The following is a 23,033-nucleotide window of genomic DNA, read 5'->3' on the forward strand; positions in this document are numbered from 1 at the left end:
TTACACCTAGCAGTAGGTTTGCCAGGGAAAACATTTCTGCTTGTGAAGGGGAGTACCTCCTCTATGCCCCTGTACCCCCAGCCCATCTATTGCTGTCTACTCCTGCCCTGGCAATTGGGAAATCCTTCTCAACTATGGAAGGAAAGTAAGTAACTAGAGTTAAATTCATATGCATGAATGTAATTTCTCTTTGTGCAAAATCCCATTGTCATCATGTTGAAAGAGAAATCCCACTGCAGACTCAAAATTGTTGCTGCCCAAGATGGAAACCATAAGGTGCTCCTAATCCCAGCTCCTAAGCTAAAACCACGTGCTGTTTTCTGCACATTGAGATGCCAATTCGTGCCAACATCTATTCCTCAGCCCTCGGTGCAATCTGAAGAATTTTGATGCAAGGCATGTCTACCTTTGACTTTTTTTTTAAATTGGTGAATCATGTCACTCTCCCTTTCTTAAAATCTCTTCTCAGTATTAAGTGGTAGGGGTATTCTCTTAACTCTTAAATCCTTGTTAATAACAATAAGTAAAAGTGATGAAGCATAATAAAAGAACAAAGGGCGCTAATATTCTGAGGCTTCCTATAAGCTCAAGTTCTTTGTAACTTTGCAACTGAAATATCAGACTAGCAAACTGGATTCTGACTCAGCCATCAGTTTTTCCCACAATCATACTTTAAGCAATTCTTTAAAAAAAAAATTAAAAAAATCACAATGGAAGAGATCAAGATCCAAAATATTTATCACAATACACATTTCTGCCAGTAACTTTTTCATTTAAAAAATGCAAACTTATAGAACTTTGGGGTATTCATTGCTTCTCTCTGCAATCTTCAACCTTACAGGATCCTTTTAGTGTTCAGCCGTGAAGACGAGGTGCTTCATTGGGCTATGACTATTATTTCCATCTTCATACTTGCAACTGTGTGCACATTCTAGTCCTTGGTTTTCTTTCCCTCTGGCTATTTTATGTTAATTAGAGGTCTTGAGGTGAGGAGCCCAACACCACAATGCATCAGGTTGATGAAATAGTCTATGTAACTGACAGGTCTCATATAAGTTAGGCGAACCATTATATATGAAATATGTCAAGTGCATAACAAAGTATTTCAAGCAATATATTCTACCACCCTGCTTCTTCTGAAGGGTAACCTATATATTGCATCGCACAAGTGGGAGCTAGAAATTCATTTCTGTTGTAAAAGCCATGGCTGTTAACGTGTATTCTAAAGAGAGCAAAAAAGAACAGAATTGTAAAATCACCAAAATCCCCCCACAATAGCTAAATATAATATAAAGAGAAATAGTGATGTAGTTTTTATCATAAAAGTCCATGCAAAGGCCTTCACTCAGGACAGTATAATAATGAAACCATACCTGTACACCCAGACTCACACAGTCCTGTGGATTGTATAATATTGTGAATGGGAGGGCTTGCATTTGTGAGCAATTTAAACAGCAGGGTAGCATTTGTGGCTGGGGCAATGTCACTTCAAAGAAACCCAAACTGTTTCAGAAAGAGCAAGTCCCACTACTTGAAGGGTTCCCCCCACCCCCCACCCCCATTTCTTGGGATCCAAATTGCAGAACTCGCTGGAGTGCCTTGGAGAAGGTATCCAAATGCAGAATTGGAAGTCTGCCAGCATCAGAAGTCAGGAAAGCAACAGAGGTTTGCTGTCATGGTGAGTTTTGAGGGCTGTTAATTAATTGATTTAAAACCTAGCTTTCCTCCCATAGCTTCCTTTCAAACTGGCTTAGACGTGTTGCCTCAAAAACAGAGACAAATGTACACAAGTGCATGCACAGAAACACATAGCAAAGAAATACATCTCAGTAGCTGTTTATTTGCTTCTTTTGTTTATTAAGAGGGAAAGCTATAATTTTAATTGTGGTCCTGATGAATTCCGAGGAGATGGGATGACATAGTCAATTATCGGCCAACTTGGAAGAAAAGAGTCTTGCTTAGTTAACAATTCTCTGTGCTCACAGGTTTGTCCATAGGGCAACTGATGATGGTTGATGGTTTTCTAAAAGGTCTGGACTCTATATATTAAATGTGACTGCATTTATTATATGTGAATATCCAAGTAGAACCACCTTTTAGTCAGATAAGTTCAGATCAGTCTCAAAGGATTTCAAACTGTTTTGATCCGAAGTGTATTTTAAACAGGATTGGGAGACAGGCTGGTTGCCTCGAAGAATCTTCAATCTACTGATTCTATTTTGAGACTAAGTTTGAAAGGCAGGTTTATGCCAATTATGGTAATCTTTTTATATTGCTCTTTCTTCCCATTTGCCATTTGTTGAAACATCTTGCCTGATTAAAAGCTCCACACACGTCAATAGCTGGCATATCTTTCATGCCATTTTCTCTGATCCTAAAGGGGGAAAACAGCTCTAGCAATGGATTTGCTGGGGAGGTTGGAATTGGGTTTTTTTTTTGTTTTTTTTTTGCCCCTTTAAGGGAAATATTGCCATAGTGCCCATCATGACTCTTGTTACACAAGGAACAACTGTCTCCTTATTCAGGCAGGCAATCCAAGTTTCCATAACTGGTTGCGGGTTAATTATACATAGCAATCTCTGCACATGGATCTTATTCACATAAGTTTTTACTTGTCCAATATTAGCAATCTTTCCTCAGTAGAAAAAATTCCATTTGAAATTAGTGCGATGACATGTCTGCATAAATGAATGAGGGATTGAATGCCTGTGCTAGATTTTACCTGTTTGAATGCCAATTGGTGGAGTTTGCTGTCAGCCAAAACCATCCGATGCCTCATGTCAGTGCAGAACAAGCGGATTTGTAAATTCCAATGGCAATATTTTGTCATCCAAATAATGTTTTTCTTCTTGCCCTTTTCTATCCAGTTGTCATTTGGGTGACAATACAAAGTAATGCAGTGCCAACTGGCCAATTTCCAAGTTGTGACTTTGCTGGTAATGGACAATATAACACCTTTTAGAAAACAACCGAGTAGGCAGCGATCCACTACTAAGGAATTCCTTCCCCCCTGCAACTGTACAAAAAACCACATTGTGAAACCATTTATTTTTCAGATTTAGTGCTGATTTGTTTTCCCTTTGCAGGCTAAGCATTTTTTCGATCCTACAATTGGAGTGCTGAAGTCCCAATTATTTTTAAGTAGTAACCTCCCTCTCTCCCAGCCAGAGGACTTCTCCCATGCGTTACTTGAAAAGGGGTATGTTTTATGGATTGCAACTAAGGTTGCCACTGTTTGGGGTTATTAAGGTACTCTAACTAAATTGCATTGGATACCATCCAGGCAAATCAGGCACTGTTAATTCTCATTGATGAAACTTAACCATGTCCTTAATTCTTCTATGAAAATCAGTGGAATTTAGAAGTGCTTAATTTGCTAGATTGTGAGGTTTTCTTTTCCTCAACATCTGAAAAGGCTCTTAAGACATTTAACAAGTTGACCATGGCACAAGTTTGCCTACCTAAGAGCCGACTAAGCTAAACATTAGAAAGCACTTTGTGAATAGTGCATAATAAATGTATTTATTAGGTAACAAATGAGATACCTTCTTTGATGTTTTGTTGCTGAGCTTTTGAGATTCATTTGAAGAAAAATTCATAGAATATTTTACTCTAGGAGATACCATTTTTCACAGAATCCTTCTAATGTTCAAATAATTTAAACTAAACATTTTTTTAAAAAAAACTTGCTTTTCACAACTGCGTAACAGTTGATAAGTATAAAGTCAAGTTCTGCCATAAAAAATAAAAAAAGGAAAAATCATGGAATTTTTAAAAAGATTGTTCTTGGTTAAAAATTAAGCATAGAATGGATATGCAATTATCCTAATTCCCCAAAAATAGTAAAATGATTTAAACTCTCCCCCCACTCTCTCTCACACACACATACACATATATCACAAAGGATACATCTAGCATATAGACTCGCTATCTTAAGAATTATATTTTTAAGGAAGAAGAAAATGTCTCTTTAATAAAAAGCTTGATCTCTCTATAAATAGACTCAAAGTATAATTACATTCATTAAAGTTCTGCAGCATTTATTATTTAATTAACTGGTTTAAGCAGGGAAGGTCATTCTAAGGACTGAAATCTCCATTGGAGCCAGGGGTAAATCAATCAGCAGGGAATCAATGAAGAAATCCATTGTTTAATTACATTTTAACCGGAACTGTATCAAGTTCACAAGCATTAGAGTAACTATTTCAGAGCTTGCGGCATGGGTGAAAATGATCCATAAGGATTTTATTGGGTTTGGTAATGGGTTCAAATCTGTGTGTTCATTTGTAGTAAGGGCTCTATTGATTTCTCTTAAACCTGGACTATAATGATTAATTTGATAAATTAAGGGATCATTTCTCATTTTAAGATGTTTTAAAACAGCTTTAAACACTGTACTGTACTATACTTTGTATTTACGGGAGGGGGGGAAATCTTAAATAGAAATCTATCCATTCTTCTTTATGATTTTCAAGATTTAAAGGGCAACAAATTAAGTAATTTTGAACCACCTGGACCTTATATATATAATATATGGTTGTTTCTTAATTCAGAATGTCCTTTTTTTTTGCTTTGCCTTACTTTATTTAAAATTTTCACAAGGTACTGTAAGCTGTTTACGCATCCACTGAAGGACAATAACTGGTTTTATCTCCCCTGCCTCCACCCTTTATCTTACTAGACCAGCCGAGATGTCATGTGATAGCAGCCCGTGGAAATATCCTGGAAATATCCCGAGAGCCTCTTTCCTCTTTTCCCATTGATCCATCACCTGCAGTGGACTTCTTACAGCAGTTTAATCCTATTCTGTCTGTCAAAGATTTCAAGCCTCCCCAAGCTCCTGACTGCTTGGGAACAAAGCTTGGTATGTAGTCCCTGGAAAGGTCAATCATTAACCTGCCCTCACAACAGTTTTAGTTAGATCAAGGCAAGGAGGAAAACTAAGGGAAAAGCACTTTCACTTAGGAATGAATTGTTTGAAATGCCTCTTGTACATTCAGTACCATTCTCTTTCAGCTCAGCACTTCTGAGTTCCTGCATGTATTCATTTCCCGTCAGGCATAATGGCATGATTGGTCTCCCAGAGATCTGACCTTAAGTTTATTCTAGACACAACACTATAGGCCAGTCCATTAATTATGAATACACTTGTGTGTATAGAAAAGCATGGATAGGACGGCCTGGTAATTTTACCTTGTTCTTCAGGCTTACCTTAATAAATAAATTAGGGACATATCTTTGTGAAATGCCTTTGGAAGAATAGAAGGAGGAACCCTTTGAGTCTTTAAAAGCCTCGATGTTCAAAGATAAGAGGATTGGTGACATCAAATGCTTTTATTCCTTCTCTCCTCTGGTTTGCATTATATATGACGGAGTATATTTTTATATACGTGTGTGCGAGTTCGAGAAGGAAGACAAAGCATTGGATATATAACAAGCTATCAATAAGACATTTATTTCCATGAGTTATTGATAACCTCATAGCTCATAAGTGACAAGGTAAAGTAGACCCACGAGCAAAGTATGAAAGGCCATCAATAACAATTGGAAATAAATGATGTCTCAAGAGCCTACCCATTGTTTGCTGTATTTCTATAGTATCAGGTTAAGTTTCAGTTTCAGGCCGATGTTGTAGCAACCTGAAGCTCGTCTAGCTGAAGTAAATGGCTTGAGGGGAGAGGGGGAGGCTAATGGGAGATGGAGTCTTAGGGACTGTATTTTCAGTTTGGGGAATCATGGGAGATGGTGAGCCTGCAAATTAGAGGAAGGCAAAGAGAGATGACTTCTTTTTCTATAAATTAAATATAAAAAGGAACATCTCTGGGTGGCTATTCTCTGTCAAGAAGGCATCTAAATCATGGCCCTTAGAAAGATGAAATCGATCTCAAGCTCTCTTTTGGCATTCCCACAAGGCTGGCAAATCTCATGGGCTTTGATAAATCTGTGGGAACTCATTCATGTGAGTTAGTTTTGCATAATTTCTTGGCTGCTGAACAGTCTAGAAAAGACTGTTGAAGGCCTTTCCTTGAAGGCCCCCAACATGGCTGGGGAACTTATAAATCTGTGCTCTTCTTACTAGCCATGCAGAGTCACTCGATACTGAGACGGGCGGTATATAAAATTAATAAATAAATTAGCCGCATAGGGATGGAGAACTTTAACATCCTCCACTGAGACACATTTTGGATGCTACAGCTCAGCCAATCTTAGAAGACCACCAGGTCACCTCAAATAATACATTTGAGTAGGTCATCCTAACTATTGCTGATCCTGGGGAGTTGCTTGTATTTAAGAGATCTTATTGGCTCATATTGTAAAACAGTAAATTTGTTTATATCTCCACTTAGGTGATTCGATACACTATCAAAACTAAGATGCAGTGCAAAGGTACTATTAATTTGGACTTTTATATGGACATAAATAAAGCCATAAAAAGCCCAGCCAATCTCCAAAAATTGATACTGCCAAACCACTAATCCTATTTAATTTCCTACACCAATTTGGGGATTATTGGCCCTCTCCAAACTAGCAAGCCCAAACTTGTTCCCTCCAAATATTTTTATATTTCAGCCCCTCCAATGTTCACTCTTCAGCTCTCCTAGCTGGAGATTATGAGTGCAAAAGTCCCACTCAAAACATTTACGAGGGCATCTGTTTAGCTGAGTAACTCTGCTCCCCAAATAACAAGTCACTCACTTAACTGATTCTGATCCAAATTCAGTAAGGAAAGGAATGATTTTTTTAAAAAAAAAATATCAGCATATCAGTCTGTAGTTAGAATCAAGGTATCTCATTTTGAAACCAAAAAATGAAGGGAGTGATGTGCCCAGTTTTTCCTCTTTTATTTCCTTTCTGGCCTGTATGAATGGGAATGAGTTCTGTTAAGACTTCAGTCAACAGCAACTATTCCCGAGACCTCCCTCCCTTAGCCTTCCAGCTAAGGACAGAAGAGAAGAGAGTCAGAAGCCTCTCCATTGTTCCCCAATCCACTTTCCTTATCTGCTAAATTACCACCTGTCATGCCCATGCGAAGGGCTTGAAAGAAAAGGCCAAGACAGTCCCAGGGCTGAGGTTCACTTGCAATTTGTAACACCTTAATAGCCCGGCAACACCAGTTTTATTCCTTTTTGGTGCCACTAATTCTCTGTTCTCCAAAGGCTGACCATTTAAACAGTTTTATTTCCACTGGTTTATGTTCTGCCAAGACTGCCTTTCCTCAATAAGCAACCGTAGCACTATGGTGTGAATGCCATAGCACTTTCCCCCATTTTTTTTTTTAAGGGGGAAGGATCTTCACGGGGCTGCTAATAATACATCCTTGCCATGAGGAGGCACCTGTGTCATAGAAGAGAAGGTAGGACACATATATGCGATCCACACTCTTAAAAGTTTTCTCCGCCCACCCTTGGGGACATTGTTTACTCAGATAAGACTCTTAGGAGATCAGGAGATTGTACTATTATCCTGTCCTCCTATAGCAAGAAGGATGGGGAGGATCGTTTGTGGGGAAAGGTTCTATGACGTTCCCAGAGTTCCCCAAATCATTACAAACGTGTTTCAAAGATAGTAACCCGAACAAGAACTGTGGAACGTTGCCTAATGGCTGAAATGGAGACAGGAGGACGATGCTGTTAGTAAATAGAAAATGGACTTGGGAATTGTTGTACCACCTATAGAAGGAGCAACTGTGGAGACCGCAGAGTGCTCCACACAGTTACTGTTCAGATTGCAGGTGGCAGCTGGGTAGCAAGAAGTATCTTTACATAATTACTTCTGATGCGACAGCTGCATTCTTTCTTGGGTATGGTAATAGTTATCCATTCCCTGATTGATTTCTATCTTAATTATTGTAACACATGTAAGAATGTCCTTGACAAATACCTGGAAGTTGTGAAACACAATAGCTAGACTACTATCCAAGTAAACTTCAGGGATCGTGATAGCAGAACTGAAGGATCCTCCCTGGGGCCAGTTGCCTAGGGCAGAATTGAAAGTATTGACATGGACCATTAAACTGTTGAACATCCAGGGGGATACATCTCTTTTTACAAACTTGTTTGGTTGTTAAGACTTGCAGGAGAGACCTCTTGAAGATGCCGCACTCTTCTTTCTGGCACAGAAGGCAGTCTTTTGTGGGGCTGCACCGGTTGCCTGGATGCCTCCAGATCCAATTCAAGGTGCTGGTTATTACCTATAAAGACTACGTTATGGCATGGGTCAAGGTTACCTGAGGAATCATCTTGGGCCACCTCCTTAAGCCAGCTCCTACAGTGGTACTGACATCTGTATACAATCAAGTAATTGTAGCCCTAGGAGGGATCTGTCTCTCAAGAAAGTGCTAATTACACTTGGATTGGGAGGTTTTCTAGATATGAATGGGATCCAGAGGGAATCTTCACCTGTGTACCGCATTAGTCAAAAAGAGGGCTGTGAAAATATCTACAGACCCTCACATCCTGGACATAAATTGTTTCAACTCCTACCCTCAAACGACACTATAAGGCACACCAGAATAACTGGACACAAGGACAGCTTTTCCGCAAATGCCATTGCTCTGCAAAACAACTAATTCCCACAACACTGTCAAACTATTTACTGTACTACTATCCTTCTTCTCATCCTTCCTATTACCTATCTCCTCCCACTTATGACTATAACCTTGTTGCTTGCCTTGTATCTCTACAGCTATATTGTTTATTTGTTTCCTAATATGATTTGATTGCTTATTTAGTATCCTATGACTATCACTAAGTGTTGTTGTCAGAGTCTTATGATCCTCTTATGATTCTTGATTAATGTATTTTTTTCTTTTTATGTACACTGAGAGCATATGCACCAAAGACAAATTCCTTGTATGTCCAATCACACTTGGCCATAAAGAATTCAATTCTGTTCTGTTCTGTTCTGTCCCATCCCATCCCATCCTATCCTATTCTATGTAAGATTGCATCCTCCTATTCAATGAGGACGAGTGGTTGTGGATGATCTTGTGAAGGTTTAGTGCACTGGAGATGGTAAAAGGAATTGAGAGATGGGTGGGCCAACATGAGTAGCACTTTGGGACTGATGCCTCCAAAAGGGAGATGATTGGATAAATATATAGATAGCTGTGTGGATTTTACTTGGTGGCCTCCTCTAAGTGGAGTTGTACTACTGTAATGGGAAGGCTAAACTGATCCCAGTTGTGATAGGTCATGGGATATTACAATAAAGGAATTCCGGGTGAAGGGGGACTGAAACATGGGTGAGGATCTCCACTTCTATTTTAGCCATCCCACTTCTATGTCCTTATAACCACCCCATGATTTTGCTCTCAAGTTGCTTATTGTAAAAACCATGTCCATTTACAATAAGATCTTGCTTATCTCCAAGTGTTAGAGTGTTAACACTTGGAGATGTTAATGAGCAGAGATGCCATACCTATAATCAAGACTTCTGCTTCAGAGGTGACAGAATGTGAATACTGGTGCATTAAGGTTAGTCATAGGTGTGCCAGCCGCACTGTCTCTGACAGGATCTTTATCCAAAATTTTGGATCTATTTTTGAAGCGAGAGTTGGGGTATGCTGCCAAGAACCTTTTCATTGGGGTAGGATAGAAATCTCATAAAAAGAATTAATTAACCACAAAAGGCATGAAAAATGAAATGGTTAATTACGCTTAAATCTTCTAGCTTAGAGTGGAACTAAAAAAAATAACAACCATTATTTCAAATAGTAATATTCCAGGAGGATCTACTTGACTGCCAGAATTAAATCTAATAAATATTAATTCCGTTTGCACTCAAATCCTGGTGATCACATGGGCACAGCCATTTAGAATATTCTTCGTTTAGGAAGATTTTGACTTCCCGATTTGAAAAGGCAACAAACAAGTGAGTAATTGCTATTAATAATCACGTTTAGAACCCAGTTTCAAACAAACTTATTCCAGATCAGTGCTGATCAAAGATTATTAAATGAGTTGGAATAGCTGAAATAGCTTCTGCATCTAACAGTCAAAAGCATCAGCAAGCATGTGATAAAGATAATCCAACTCAAAAACTGGCATACACTTTTTCAGCCAGGAAAGTTCTCTTATAAACAGACTGAAACATAGCCGAACATAAATTAAACAGGCACTTGAAGTCTTTTTTTTTAAAATAGAATTTAAACATTTTCAGTGCATCAGAACAGATGGCTTATTTGTTTAAGCTAGATGTTGATACAGGTAGTCCTTGACTTACAATAGTTCATTTAGAGACCATTGAAAGTTACAACAGCATTGAAAAAAGTAACTTGTGACCATATTTTCACACTTACAACCTTCATAGCATCCCCGTGATCAAAATTCAGACGCTTGGCAACGGACTTGTACTTATGACCTTTGCTGTGTCCCAAGGTCATCCAATCCCCTTTTGCAATCTTCTGACGAGCAAAATCAATGGAAAAGCCAGATTCACTTAACAACCATGTTACTTACTTATCAACTGCAGTGATTCACTTAACAACTGTGGCAAAGAAGGTCGTAAAATGGGGCAAAACTCACTTCACAAAGGTCTCACTTAACAACAGAAATGTTGGGTTCAATTGTGATCGTACGTCGAGGACTTACATAGGACTTACACAGCCACTGTGTAGGACAGACAGGCTGAAGACTGGCAGAGGGCATCCATGAAGACCAACTAGCAGTCAAAAGACACCCCAAAAACTGCTTTAGCCAATCCCACAACACATGGAAAGAGTTGAACACATGGGAGTGTGGGAACAGTACAGTGTGAGAAATTGTTAGACCAAGCCAAATTAAACAAAAAACAAAAAACCATTAGGGAATTCTGGAAGCTTGACATTCAGACAAATCAGCCATCAGTGGACAAATAGAGATAAAGCATACTCACATGCCTTTCAAAAAGATAATAGAAAAGCTAAGAAGGAAACAAAAAGACCAAACGTGTCTTTTCCAGCAGCCAGATAAGCAGGATTGACACCAGAAAAAGAATCAAGCCGAAAACAACACCCTAATCCAGCAGTCTTCAAACGTGGCCACTTTAAGACTTGTGGACTTCAACTCCCAGAATTCCCCAGCCAGTGTTGCTGGCTGGGGAATCCTGGGAGTTGAAGTCCACAAGTCTTAAAATGCCTAAGTTTGGAGGCTCCTGCCCTAATCAATAAGCTACCAGGCTGAAAACCACACCCCAAAACTGGCAGGGCAACTACTATATATAAACAAGGATCAAAATCCATTCTCAATGACACTGATGTTGTTATCTATTTGGGTGATGAAACATCTGCAAGCAAACATTCAGGCCCAGAGAGCACCAAGGATTCCCAATTCAATCCTAAGCTGCGGATACCCCCGTCTATTGATACTTACAGTGTGTATTTTTTTTAAATTAGTCACGTCTCTTCAACGTTCTCAGAAAATTTAAAAAATTATGGATTCTCCTTATAGGCTCTCCTAGGCAGAATGCTTGGTGCTAATGCAGATGGTAAACGTGTTAGTTATCGTCTGCACAGATTGCTTGATATTTATTTACACAGTGCTAAACATAAACACGGGCTGTATTTATCTTATCCTTCCTCCAAGAAATACAACAGAGCAGTTTAGCCTAGCAAGACACATGGAAAAGGTAAGTTGTACCTGAAAAATAGATGCACCCTGGCCCAGAAATTACTTTAGGTATATAGAGATGTAAAATCCCTGAAATTTTTATCCCTTAGCAACTTTGCTAGATAGGCCTTTATTTTTTTGCCTATAATAACCTATATATCTATTTAACACTGAACCATTGTCCCTTTGAATAAAAATGATTTAAAAGACAAGGCTGAAACATCTATCAGTTTAAAAAAAAGAAGGGTGACTTTCACAATACTATTGTACATAGATGGCTCTGAAAGCAAGAGAATGGGATCACAGATAAAACAGAATGTGAATAATACTGACATCCTGCATACCTGCTTGTCACTGGATAACTGTACAGTATGAAATGTTTTCTCCTCTTCAGTGCTTCCTTCATGAGATTCTATTGAAGTGTGCTTCCCACCTCACCTAGTCAATCTTTATGTATGCTAAGCATGCTTAGTCAATGGAGAAGGACGCCCCACACATGCATACACTGGGGAAAAAACACCCTCCTCTTTAGGCCCAGATACTGCATAAACCTACATGCTCCATTATGGAGATTGGAAATAGCAGAAATTATAGGTACGGTAGGTGGTCCTCGTTTAGTGGCCACAATTGGGACCTGCAGCTCAATTGTTTTAAGTGAAGCAGTCAGTAAGTGAAACCGCAGCTGTGCTTATGATTCAGCTTTCCTTTGTTTTACCGTTACTGTGAAGGTCATAAATGGAGGCATTGGACACAAAATTATTTTTCATCACCATTGTAACTGCAAACAGTTCTTAAATGAGGCAGTTGCTAAAGGAGAAGTATCTGTAAGTATTTTAATTGTAGGTATACCATGTTCACATACCTTTTTTTACATACTATAGTGTGCTATTGTTCATTTAATCATGGTTTGATGATTAAATCCTAATTGCCTGGCTCTGCACATTAAGCCAAAACCTAACATAATTAATATATGTGAACCAGACTGTTAATGCAAACATAAACTCTGAAAACTAGAACACAATTTGGCATCTTGAAATGCTTGCTTCATTTTAAAGCCCAACACACCTAAAACCCACTGGGGATTTACACAAAATTGAAAAGAGAATGAACAAAGAATGAATTAAAAAAAATTTTTTTACATCTTTGCTTGCTCGCTTGCTCACTGCATCTACAATATTGTCTTTGTAGTACCTATGTTTTGAACAATGCCTTACACTTAAATTAAGAAGAATGAACAAAAAGGAGATGCAACAGGTAAATAGCAACTTGTCACAAGTTTGACACATCTTCAAGAAGTAATAGTATAGATTTCTATACCAGAATTTCTCTAGCAAATATATCCTGTGTATATCCTGCTAATGAAAGTATGTTTGACTTACAATATAAATTGAGTATTGGAAGTTGGGTACTTTATTTTTAATTCAATATGAAAGTAGTGTGGTTAATCAACAAATACTGTATATACACTCAAAGCATTTCAAATTAAGTATACGAATACAATTTTTTCTACTTACTATAGATTGAATATGAGGAAAATAAATTTCCTAGGCCAAACAATTTAGAAACATTAGAGTTCATGAATGCTCAAAGATTTTGTTCTTGCATGTTTGTTGCACAATTTCAAGAACGGCTGAACATTAAGATGCCTCAAAATATGGGCATATCTGTTCAGTCAAGATTGGCATCAAGGAAGAAGGATCCATACAAGGATTTCTGATCAATATCCTGAGATGGAAACAGATTAGCTCTAAGAACCTATTCCATATAATCAAAACAATTAAGCTCAGCAATAGATCTAGTTTCATACATATTCTAACTAGGATGGGAATAGTGAGAAGTGGTCCATCTATTCAATCCAACAATCATATTTATTTAGCATGGAATATCCTTCATACAATCACGATTCAGTGGGAAAGTTATAGCTGCAAAGAATGTATTAAAAGCTACTATTCCAAAGAAGTCATTTTAAAACACAAGAAGTACTGAATCACATCCAATTCTATATCTAAGTTCACTGATAAATTCATTTGCTCTTTGAATACTAATGCTGCTGTCTTTAGACATGTTCTACTGAAGTATACTTCATTAATCACCAGTCATTTTGGATAAGAATAACCAGTTCCTATATAAGTTGGAATCCGGTGACTAAAATTCTAAAAGTATTTTGCTTTAGCTGATTTCTTTGTCTCTTCTATCATAGTTTTGCATGCTGATTTTACTACATCTCTTTATCAAATGTGGATTCCAACATGTCCTTTTCAAGACAAGCTAATTGTACATTTTTGATACTGGGTTCTTGTATGTGGCTTACCCATGTAGCATCCTATTTCAGAATTCGAGAGTTCTGAGCATTGCAGAATCAAGAAATAGAGTGAAAAGGGCATATATGACTTCCATTAAAACAAACTAAATTCTTTGCATAGCATCTGATAAATCAGACCACGTGGGCTTTTTAAACTGGAGCCCATTTGGATGAGTGGCTTTTCTGAGTTCAACATCAGTAGACTATACAAGAAGCTCTAAGGCATTTTATTTATGTATTTCAGTAATCTTGCAGAATTCCATGATTCCATGGGTATAAAATTCTCAGATGGCTAAAAACAGGGCAGCATTTTATTTATTACAGTGAAGTTTTTGCTCATTAGTCAACAATTCAGTGGTTTGCATCTAGAATCTCACAAGATGCGGCTTCAAAGCAAGTTGCACCAAAAGGCATTATTACATTAAGAGATAGCGGTCCACACTACAATATTTCCTTAATCATTTTAACCATACCGATTCAAAGCCGAGAAAAGTCAGGCATTCCCAGCATCACGTTTAATAATGGCACATGGAGCCAATATGTGATCGGGAAACTAATGAGGCAAATTAAGTTACAGGTATAAATTTTACATCAAATGGATTAATATTATATGGCACTGAGGAATTTTAAACACCCCGCATGGTCATGAATTTTTAATCGTTGATGCGCTTTAATTCAATGTACCAAGGCCATCAATTCTCTAAAGCACAACAACAACAAAATTAAAAAAAAAACTCCCTCCTGCCTCCTCCCCCCGCAAATTCTCACCAACTTTCCGGAGTTTAGAAGCGATTGTTTCGAAGGAAAATATTCTGTGTGTCAATAATATAGCCGCGGAGGTGGGGGGGTGTTTGAAAAATATTTTAAAAAGACCCGTGGAATGAAGCCTGAAAATGCATGTCTCCTTGGGGACCCGGGTGGAAGCGATAATTAGGCGGTCTGAAGAATAAATGTGGAGAACAAAAAGAGAGGGAGGGGAAAAAGAGGGGGAGAGAGAGAGAGAGAGGTGATCGCCTCGGCCATTGCTTTCTCTTCGGATTGAGCGCCGGGTGTCAGGAGGTATTTTCAAGGGCTCCCCGAGCCGCCGGGGATCCCCAAAAGCCAGGCAAGCCAGCCCGGCTTGAATTCCATTCGCATTCCCGCACTTCCCTCGCAAGGAACTTCTTCTCTCCCCCCCCCTCCCTCCGTCCCGCTCTCCTCCCTCGGGTTCGACAGGCCTCCCCCTTTTTCAACGAGAACCTAGTACATGAGAAGCGTTTGACAGAACGGAGAGACCGTCGCCATTGGCTAACGCGACGTTCCAGGGAGAAAACTTCGCCGCTTCCGATTGGCTAAAGCGCAACGCCGTGTTTTTTTTTTTTTCTCTCTCATGCCGCGTTTTTTTTTTTTTTAATGTCCAACATTCTCCCTCCCTTCTTGCCCTGCGCGCGTCTCACCCGCTCACTTGTTTCTCCTTCTCTCTCTCCCTCCCTTTGGACTCGGGCAGCGTGCGCGCCCCGCCCAACCTGTACCCCGTGCTCTCTCTATATATAGATCGAGCCCGGCAGAGCCAAGCGGGCAGAGGCAGAGGCGGTTTGGGAGCTAAGTGAGAGCTAGGGAAGGGAAACTGAGCAGACAGACAAATTGATCGGGTAGGTAGGGGGCGGCTGGATTTTTTTTAAAAATATTTTTATTTCCATCCCACCTCCACGCTTTTTAATTTTCTGCTCTCGCTCTCTCTTTCTCTCTCTTTCTCTCTCTCTCTGCAAAATCCGAAGATTGCCAGCGGTCCGAGCCACGCTCTTCATCCCCCTCGGTTTGTCCAGCAAAGAGAAAAAAGAAAGAGCATCGCTGCATCGCCTCTTGTCTTGTCATCCTGCGGGCGGGAGAGGGTGGTTCTTTCTCTCTCTCTCTCTCTCTTTTTTTTTTGGCGGGGCGGCTCTTGTTGGCCGGCTCTTTTGCGTCTCTCTTTTGCATCATGAAAGCGGTGAGTCCCGTCCGACACCCCAGCAGGAAAGCCCCGACGAGCGGCTGCTGTTGCGGCGACGGAGGAGGTGGCGGCGGTGGCGGCGGCGAGCTGGCTCTGCGCTGCCTGGCCGAGCACGGCTGCTACAAGGGGAGCCCCGCGCTGGGCGAGGAGGAGCCCCCCTCCGCCGCCGCCGCCTCCTCTCTGTGCCTTCAGTGCGACATGAATGACTGTTACAGCCGCCTTCGGAAGCTGGTGCCCACCATTCCGCCCAACAAGCGGGTCAGCAAAGTGGAGATCCTGCAGCATGTGATCGACTACATCCTGGATCTGCAGCTGGCCTTGGAGACCCACCCGGCTTTGCTCCGGCCGTCGCCGCCCCCGCCGCCCCCGCCCCCGTTGCACCCGGCAAGTTACCCGGGGGGGACTCCCCGGACCCCGCTCACAACCCTCAACGCCGACCCGGTAAGAGATGCCCGGCGCCGCTGAGCGCAGCCCTCGGCGGGGAAGGGAAGCGGGAAGAGAGCTTGGGACGGGGGGGGGGTCTTTCCTCGCGGACGCCTCCCCCCCACCCCACCCCACCCCGAGAAGCAGCGGACCAGCCCCGCTTCTTAGTTGCTGTCCCAGCTCTGCGCCCACCGGGGCAAAACACATACACACACACACACACACAGACAAAACAGCCCCACCAACCTGCCGCGATCTTAGCCTTCACTCCATCCTAAGGACGATTCCCACGCGCGATCCACAAGCCCGGGAAAGAGGAGGGGGGTGTTCCTAACAGCTGGCTCCCTGCCCCGTCACGCCTCTCTCTCTCTCTCTCTCTCTTCGCCTTGCCTTACCTTATTTTGATATCCGTCTCTTGGAATTCATTGCGTTTCTCTCTCTCTCTCTCTCTGTCTGTCTGTCTGTCTGTCTATCTATCTCTCTATCTCGCCTGTTTCTCCCAGGACCTCCCAAGGAGAGAGGTCCCTATTTCCCAGGGCTTTGAACCTGGATCCTCCTCCCGGTCCAGCTTCCAAATCTGAACCGATCGCACCTCGCCAGATTTGCGAGGTTTATTTATTTTATTTATTTTATTTTTTTATTTGATTGATTGATTGATTGGTCAGTCGCTGACAAAACAATAGGTATAAGTCTAAACATGACTAAGAATACAGAAAATAGATTAAATGGCGACAATAGGACAGGGACGGGGAGGCATGATGGTGCACTTATGCACGCCCCTATGGTGTGCAAAAGTTGGTGGGACGGGAGCCATCTCTGCTTGGTTTGAAATACCTACCGGCTTTAGCCAAAGCAAATGCCGGTCCTTTAACAAGACAGAAAGTCTTGTTAGAGGAAAATATGGGTTAATTAGGCTGTGAATTGCAAGCCGGTATATTGATATTGCCTTTAAATTGCATAGCAGAATGGATGGCGGAGTGGGGGGGTGAGTAGAGGTGTGTGTGTGTGTGCGCGCTTGCCAGCTCTTAACAACAAATAAGATGCAATTGCACATGCTTATTGAATTGCATGCATTCCCACACTAGGTATTGCCAGTCATTGTCATTTAGGAATTATAGATAACATTCAATAATATAGCTTTGGCGTGCGTACATAGAGCACAATTTATTTATATGTATGGAATCAAATATGTAAGTCATCTATAGAGGCAACTTTCTGCTTGATTCTAATGGGTGTCACTTCTTTTAGAGTTTTCCTGATCTAACTAGCCACACAAATACTCTTTTCCTTTACTTAGTTGTAGTACAGTTCATATCAACACCTGCCCTCTTGACTGAATATAGCCCTGGAAGCAAACGGAGATACTGTACTCATCTCATCAGCATGTGCTAGTTATGGCATTTGTGATTTGCAGGATTGGAGTCAATGTGCTTAGAAGTAGAAGGACTGTTGGAAAGAATAGGAGCATGCACCAAATAAATAAATGTTTAGTAAAGGGCCGAAAGAACACCACCGTCATAATCCATTTATTGCCAGACATCAAAAATATGCTTCCAGAAAAAAAGAAGTCATATGCCAGAGATTAAGATTCCAATCTTGCAAACCAATGAGTTATGCAAGGAAGGGTTCTTTTTGCTTGGTTGTGTTGCACTGGGAAAAAAATACATAAGCCCTCAGTTGCAGTTGGCTATTCCTCTATCAAGCAAAAGGTTGTCATCCTTGTCAGCTTTTAGTCTGACCCTAATTGCTGGCCTGGGTGTGGGGAAACTACAGCCCTCTGAGGCTGACAAATTCTTCCAGCCCCCTCCGCCTCTGTGTGAAATTGTCTTCGCAACCAGCCTGCCGGGGAAAGAGGGCTGTTTATGATTAAACTTGGTATTTGCATTTGCTGTAATGTTCAACTCTTGTTTTGTTCTTGTGCAGGCGGGTGCTGTTAATAAGCAAGGAGATAGTATTTTGTGCCGCTGAACTGCACTTCCAAGGTGAGTATGTCTTTTAAGACATGGCACGGTGGAGGGGCTGAGAGCATTTATCACTCCCGAGTAGTGACTTTGTAGTTTAATCAAAGGCAGGAGCCCTTAGACACACTCACCTGGAAGCAAGGTGCCCTGAAATCTGTGGAACGTGCCCGTGTGCAAATATAAGAAGGGTTAGGTTTCAGTTCTTCTCACTTAGCGGCAAGGCACACACCAGACTTAGACATGTTTATAAGAACCTCAAAGCAGCAGCGCAATAAAATACCCTGTTTCAAACTAGGGCATGGGATTCCAGTCCACCAACTAGTTCAACTTGGGTACTTAGGTTTTAACAACATAATCCTTTGGTTGAGTTAAAAGTTATTATAGTTTTATATAGTCAGAGCAGGAGACAAGCTTCTTCCCTTATCTTTTCTTTTTAATTCTAGACGCATATTTTAGGGTAGGTAGGGTCGGCCTGCATTTGTTCAACATATTGTACATTTGTTCTAAAAGGCTGTGTATTAAAGAGGTAGCGCGTGTTAATTAGTCCAGACTTGGACTAGGTGTGTTCTAAGCATATACAATGGACAAAACATAAGAAAAAGAAACCGTAAGAACATAAGAAAAAGAAACTGCTTTTTACATGCTTAGAAAAAGAAAACTGCTTTTGGTCTTAACTGCAAAGTCTTTTGACTGAGAAAGCTTAGGAATTCCCTTCCTTTCTTTTCTGCAAAAGCCATGAATAATACATTATGGAAATGCTTTTGAGTGAGGGGTCCTTGACGTTCTCTGAGCTTGGCGATTTTCTTGCACTACCCGAACTAGGTAACAAAACATCTGCAAGAAAACCACCAAGCTCAGAGCACCAAAGATCTCTCTCACTCCAACCCCCTGATCTGCAAATATTCTCCTTTATCGGTGGCTGTTGAATGTCTCATGTGTATTTTGCTTTGGCACATCGATTGCCACCCCCCCCCCCCACAGGTCTTGGATGCAAATCCTATTTAACTCCATACAACTTAATTTCCAAGTAAAATACGCATCAGGGGTTCCTGTCGCCCCGTGTGCTTCTTCATCTGTGCAAACAGAAATGGAGGAGTGACTTGGAGAGGGCCCTTTTCTCTAACTCCTTCCCTCTCTTCTACTCTCCGGCAAGCTTCTTCTCGCTGGGACTTGCAGCTGTGTATTCCTCTGCTTGGCCGAGCCTGGGAGCTGCCCTTGTTGTTTGACCTGGTTTGTTTTGGGTTGTTGATCAAGCATGTCTTCTGTTTTGTTGGTGGCGCCAGTCAGTCTGGAGCAGATTGGTTCACACCCCCTCCTCTATTCATTCCTCTTCCACAGGTGTGCAGCAAGCAGATCCTGAGCCACAGAAGCAGAAAGACACATTAGAGGAGGGAAGGGGAAAACAAGAGAGATGAAAAACAAAACAAAACAAAACAAAAAAAATCAGCCACTGGGCTAAAGAAAAAAGAAACCTCAACTACTCCAGAATTCTTTCCATACTTCCTTTAGAGTGAGAGAAAGAGGGTGGGGGGAATCACAACTTTGTAGTTCATAGCATTTTTCACATGACTCTTAAAACTTTTTTTTTAGATCAGATGTGAATTGTGTACATGTCTAGGAGGGAGGGGGCTTTTAAATCTTCAGTATTGTGTGGTTTTCTGTTGGATTGAAGATCAAGGGCAAAAACTGGAGTTTAGAAATATAATTTTAATGCGTCGAGCAGTTAAAATCTGAAGCTTTACTAATCTACCGGAGGCGTTGTAGATAACTTTTGTTTCGGCATCTATTGTTTAAAATAGATGGTTTTATTGTTTCCTTGGGGATTTTCTTCTCCCTGCAGGAATGTTACATATTGTATAGATTAAAATGAGTGACATTTCATACTATGTATATAGAGAGAGCTTCTATAAGTGTAAGTGAGAAAAGTTTATGCTTTAATAGACCGACTGTAATTATGAAATATTTTTAATTAAATATTTTTTGTAAATATTATCAAGATGTGTATGTTTTTTTAAAAAATATGTGAGAACGTTTCTTTAGGAAAACAATATTTCTGGCTCAAGTGCAGAACTGCTGACAAAGACAATATATTGGATGTTGCCCCCAATCCCCCCCTCCCCCCTCCGTCCCCTGTAGACTCTGAATCTATAGGTGTAGGTAGCTTGGTCCTGCATGAATGCATGAGCTGTCTAACCACAAATAAAATGTGTTCTGAAACCATACAGATGTGCTTTTCTTCAATCCAATTAAGAGGTGTTTGTATCATACAGTTTTGAAACTTGCATTTTGTCTGTTTGGCACTGAGGTTGATATGGCAGTGTACGAGGAGAAGTTATCAATATTTAGGAATGGGTTCTTTTTACCCAAGACAGCTTGGCTTTTTTTTCAGTCTGGATATGGTGCTGAGGTATATTCAGCATTTATTTAACCTTTTGTTGTCACAGACATTTTTAATACCAAGTGGGGTGATGTTACCCCATCATTTTAAGCCCTGTGGCATTTTACTTGGAGAGAGAGTTTTGAAAAGTTTTCTGCTTCTGACCAAAAGGGCACATGCTGTCAACAATTGTAAAGTTGCTGTTTCTTTCATCCAAAGACTAGAAACGTGGAGAGTAGGATGGGTAATAGGGAAAAAAAAATCAGTTTTAATTACTGGTATAAATCAATTTCAAAGAACTTATGTAGACCAAAAAAAATCACAACCAGATGACTGTATTAAGATTATTTTTTTAATATATAGCAGCATTAATTTTATTGCAGCTCTGTTAACATCTGAAATTCCTGTTTAGTGTCTGTTATGTGTAACTTCTACATATAAACATTAAACTAGATTGATTGTGGCTGATGCTGTGATCTGCTTCTTTCTTTCTTTGCCATTTCCATGACTATATCTGTTTCCCTTTGCTTATCCATGATAAGTATTTTTAAGGCAAAAACTGGATTTGCTACTAATCAGAATTGGGAAAGACTGATAAATCTATTTTCTACCCAGGTTCTGAGAAAGTTACATATATCATATGATCAAGAGTCTTCCACATACCAACATGGAGGGATTTTCACAGAGTGTGTGAATTAAGTAGAATTTAATTGGGTCCTTTGTCAAGAGTTATCCAACTGTGTATGAAGCATGGTCTGCTTGATTTTCTAAAAAAAAAAGTGGGAGGATTTGTTGCAGATGATGACAAGTGTCAAAGTAAGTTGGCCTGGGAAATCCTCTTTTTACTAAAATAAATATTTATGAGGTAATGGATACTTGGAAGTAAATAAGATATTGATAAGTGTGGTAAAATGTCAGCAGGATCAATGTTCTATTCAAAATGCTTGATATTAATATTAAGCTAACCAAAACCGTAGCTTGTTTTGTCGGGAAGGACAAACACATCAAACATTGTACATTCAGAATAATTAAAATTAAATGTAAAACTGTTAAAAAGAAGGGGGTTTATTTGTGTAAAGTTATCAGTAAGCCCCCTAATCCGAAGAAATGTAGCTTAGCTTGAAATTGAATAATTCAAACCAGCAACACTTTTATAAAAGCTACCTTTCTTTGAACAGAACAAAATTCTTGTTCGTTCATTCACATTCGTTTTGATTTTAACTGCCAAAGAAAAATATTTGACACAGATAAATACACTTTTGGCTTGAAGATAGCTCCTATCTTGAGTTGCATGAAAGTTAAAACATAGCACTTAAAGAGTTCTTACGTGAGGTGATTTTTCCACAACACATAAATTCAGGCATTAATTTAACTTGGTTTATACATGAGGGGTAAAAGGAAAATTCAATCTAGTGTATAGAATGTCAGGTCAGATTTAATCTCTTTTTTTTAAATTCATTGTTGTGGTGGCTCTCTGTACATGGTTTTTAATGCACACCAGTTCAAATTCGTTTAAATCTGGAAAATCATGGGTTATAGATTGTATAAGTGCAGCATAATTAAATGAAGGATGGGTTTTAAGGATGGGCATGGATGTATTTCAGTTGCTTCTTTTCCATTGATTCACTGATTAAGTGCAACTTAAAAAAATAAATAAGCCACATTTCATGTGCCTCTTTGGAATGACCTTGTTTCATCGAAACCTCAAACCTTTTTCCACTCTCATTAACTTCAATTAGAAGGACTCCTTCTGAAGGGCTACTGCCTATGACCTAGTACTGTCATGGATTAAAATCTACCTCCTGTGCGCCTGACTGCTCAGTTCAATGCTTACCATCCCCAGCATAGTGACACTGAAGCAAGTGGATCTTTGTGAAGGGGTTACACTTCTAAAGCATTTGTAGTTCGGCATGCCAAATTGGAGTTCACGTTGTACAGAGAAGAAGGAGCAAAATGAGCACAGGCATCTGAAACGTGGTAGAAAAGCCAGTTTCAAATGATGATCTCCAGTAAGGTTGACAACACAATTGACAAGAATAGATGTTACCAACACTTTGCAGGAATTATCTACACCCATTTAAGAAATGAGCCAAAATTATGTTTGTAAAGTTCATTTCCCACTTTTCAAAAGTGTTTTGAAACCAGTTCTATAAACTACTAAACAACTGCAGGCGGTGCGGGTGGCAATAACAACTAAGTCATAATAATGCAATTATAGGATAATAAAGTTAGATTATTGCATGAGATGTAAGGGAAACTTACCTTGACTATAGTTCATACTTATCTTTGCATCGACAGTTTATTGTGATTTGGAGAATTTGATATTAAAGCTGACATGCAATTACACTTTAAAAAACTAACACATGTCCATCAAAAAAATGATTTGAGTGAAAGGAAGCAAACGTTCCTGAAT

At 40.0% G+C, this 23,033-nt stretch overlaps 1 protein-coding gene and 2 long non-coding RNA genes across 4 annotated transcripts in view; 1 reads left to right on the top strand and 2 right to left on the bottom strand.

Moving 5' to 3' along the window:
* Positions 1–16,752, bottom strand: part of LOC148126340 (uncharacterized) — a 56,848-nt gene extending 40,096 nt beyond the window's left edge. For both annotated transcript variants that reach the window (XR_015743121.1, XR_015743120.1), the window contains exon 1: positions 16,678–16,752. This is a non-coding gene — a long non-coding RNA (uncharacterized LOC148126340). The remainder of the gene's footprint in view (positions 1–16,677) is intronic.
* On the bottom strand, positions 877–16,634 carry LOC148126341 (uncharacterized). The gene is made up of 3 exons (XR_015743119.1): positions 16,529–16,634; positions 2,723–2,933; positions 877–1,222 (listed from the first exon to the last, which is right to left on the bottom strand). It is a non-coding gene; the product is annotated as an uncharacterized LOC148126341 (long non-coding RNA).
* ID4 (inhibitor of DNA binding 4) lies at positions 15,446–21,083 on the top strand. Its single transcript, XM_026699528.2, has 4 exons — positions 15,446–15,521; positions 15,648–16,300; positions 18,206–18,264; positions 19,582–21,083. Exons 2-3 carry the CDS (start codon positions 15,848–15,850, stop codon positions 18,248–18,250), a joined length of 498 nt encoding a protein of 165 aa, XP_026555313.1. The 5' UTR covers positions 15,446–15,521; positions 15,648–15,847; the 3' UTR covers positions 18,251–18,264; positions 19,582–21,083.
* The last annotated feature ends 1,950 nt before the right edge of the window (positions 21,084–23,033 follow it).

The sequence above is a fragment of the Pseudonaja textilis genome, chromosome 3 (assembly GCF_049901715.1).
Source record: "Pseudonaja textilis isolate UNSWEBS1 chromosome 3, rPseTex1.2, whole genome shotgun sequence".
NCBI lineage: Eukaryota > Metazoa > Chordata > Lepidosauria > Squamata > Elapidae > Pseudonaja > Pseudonaja textilis.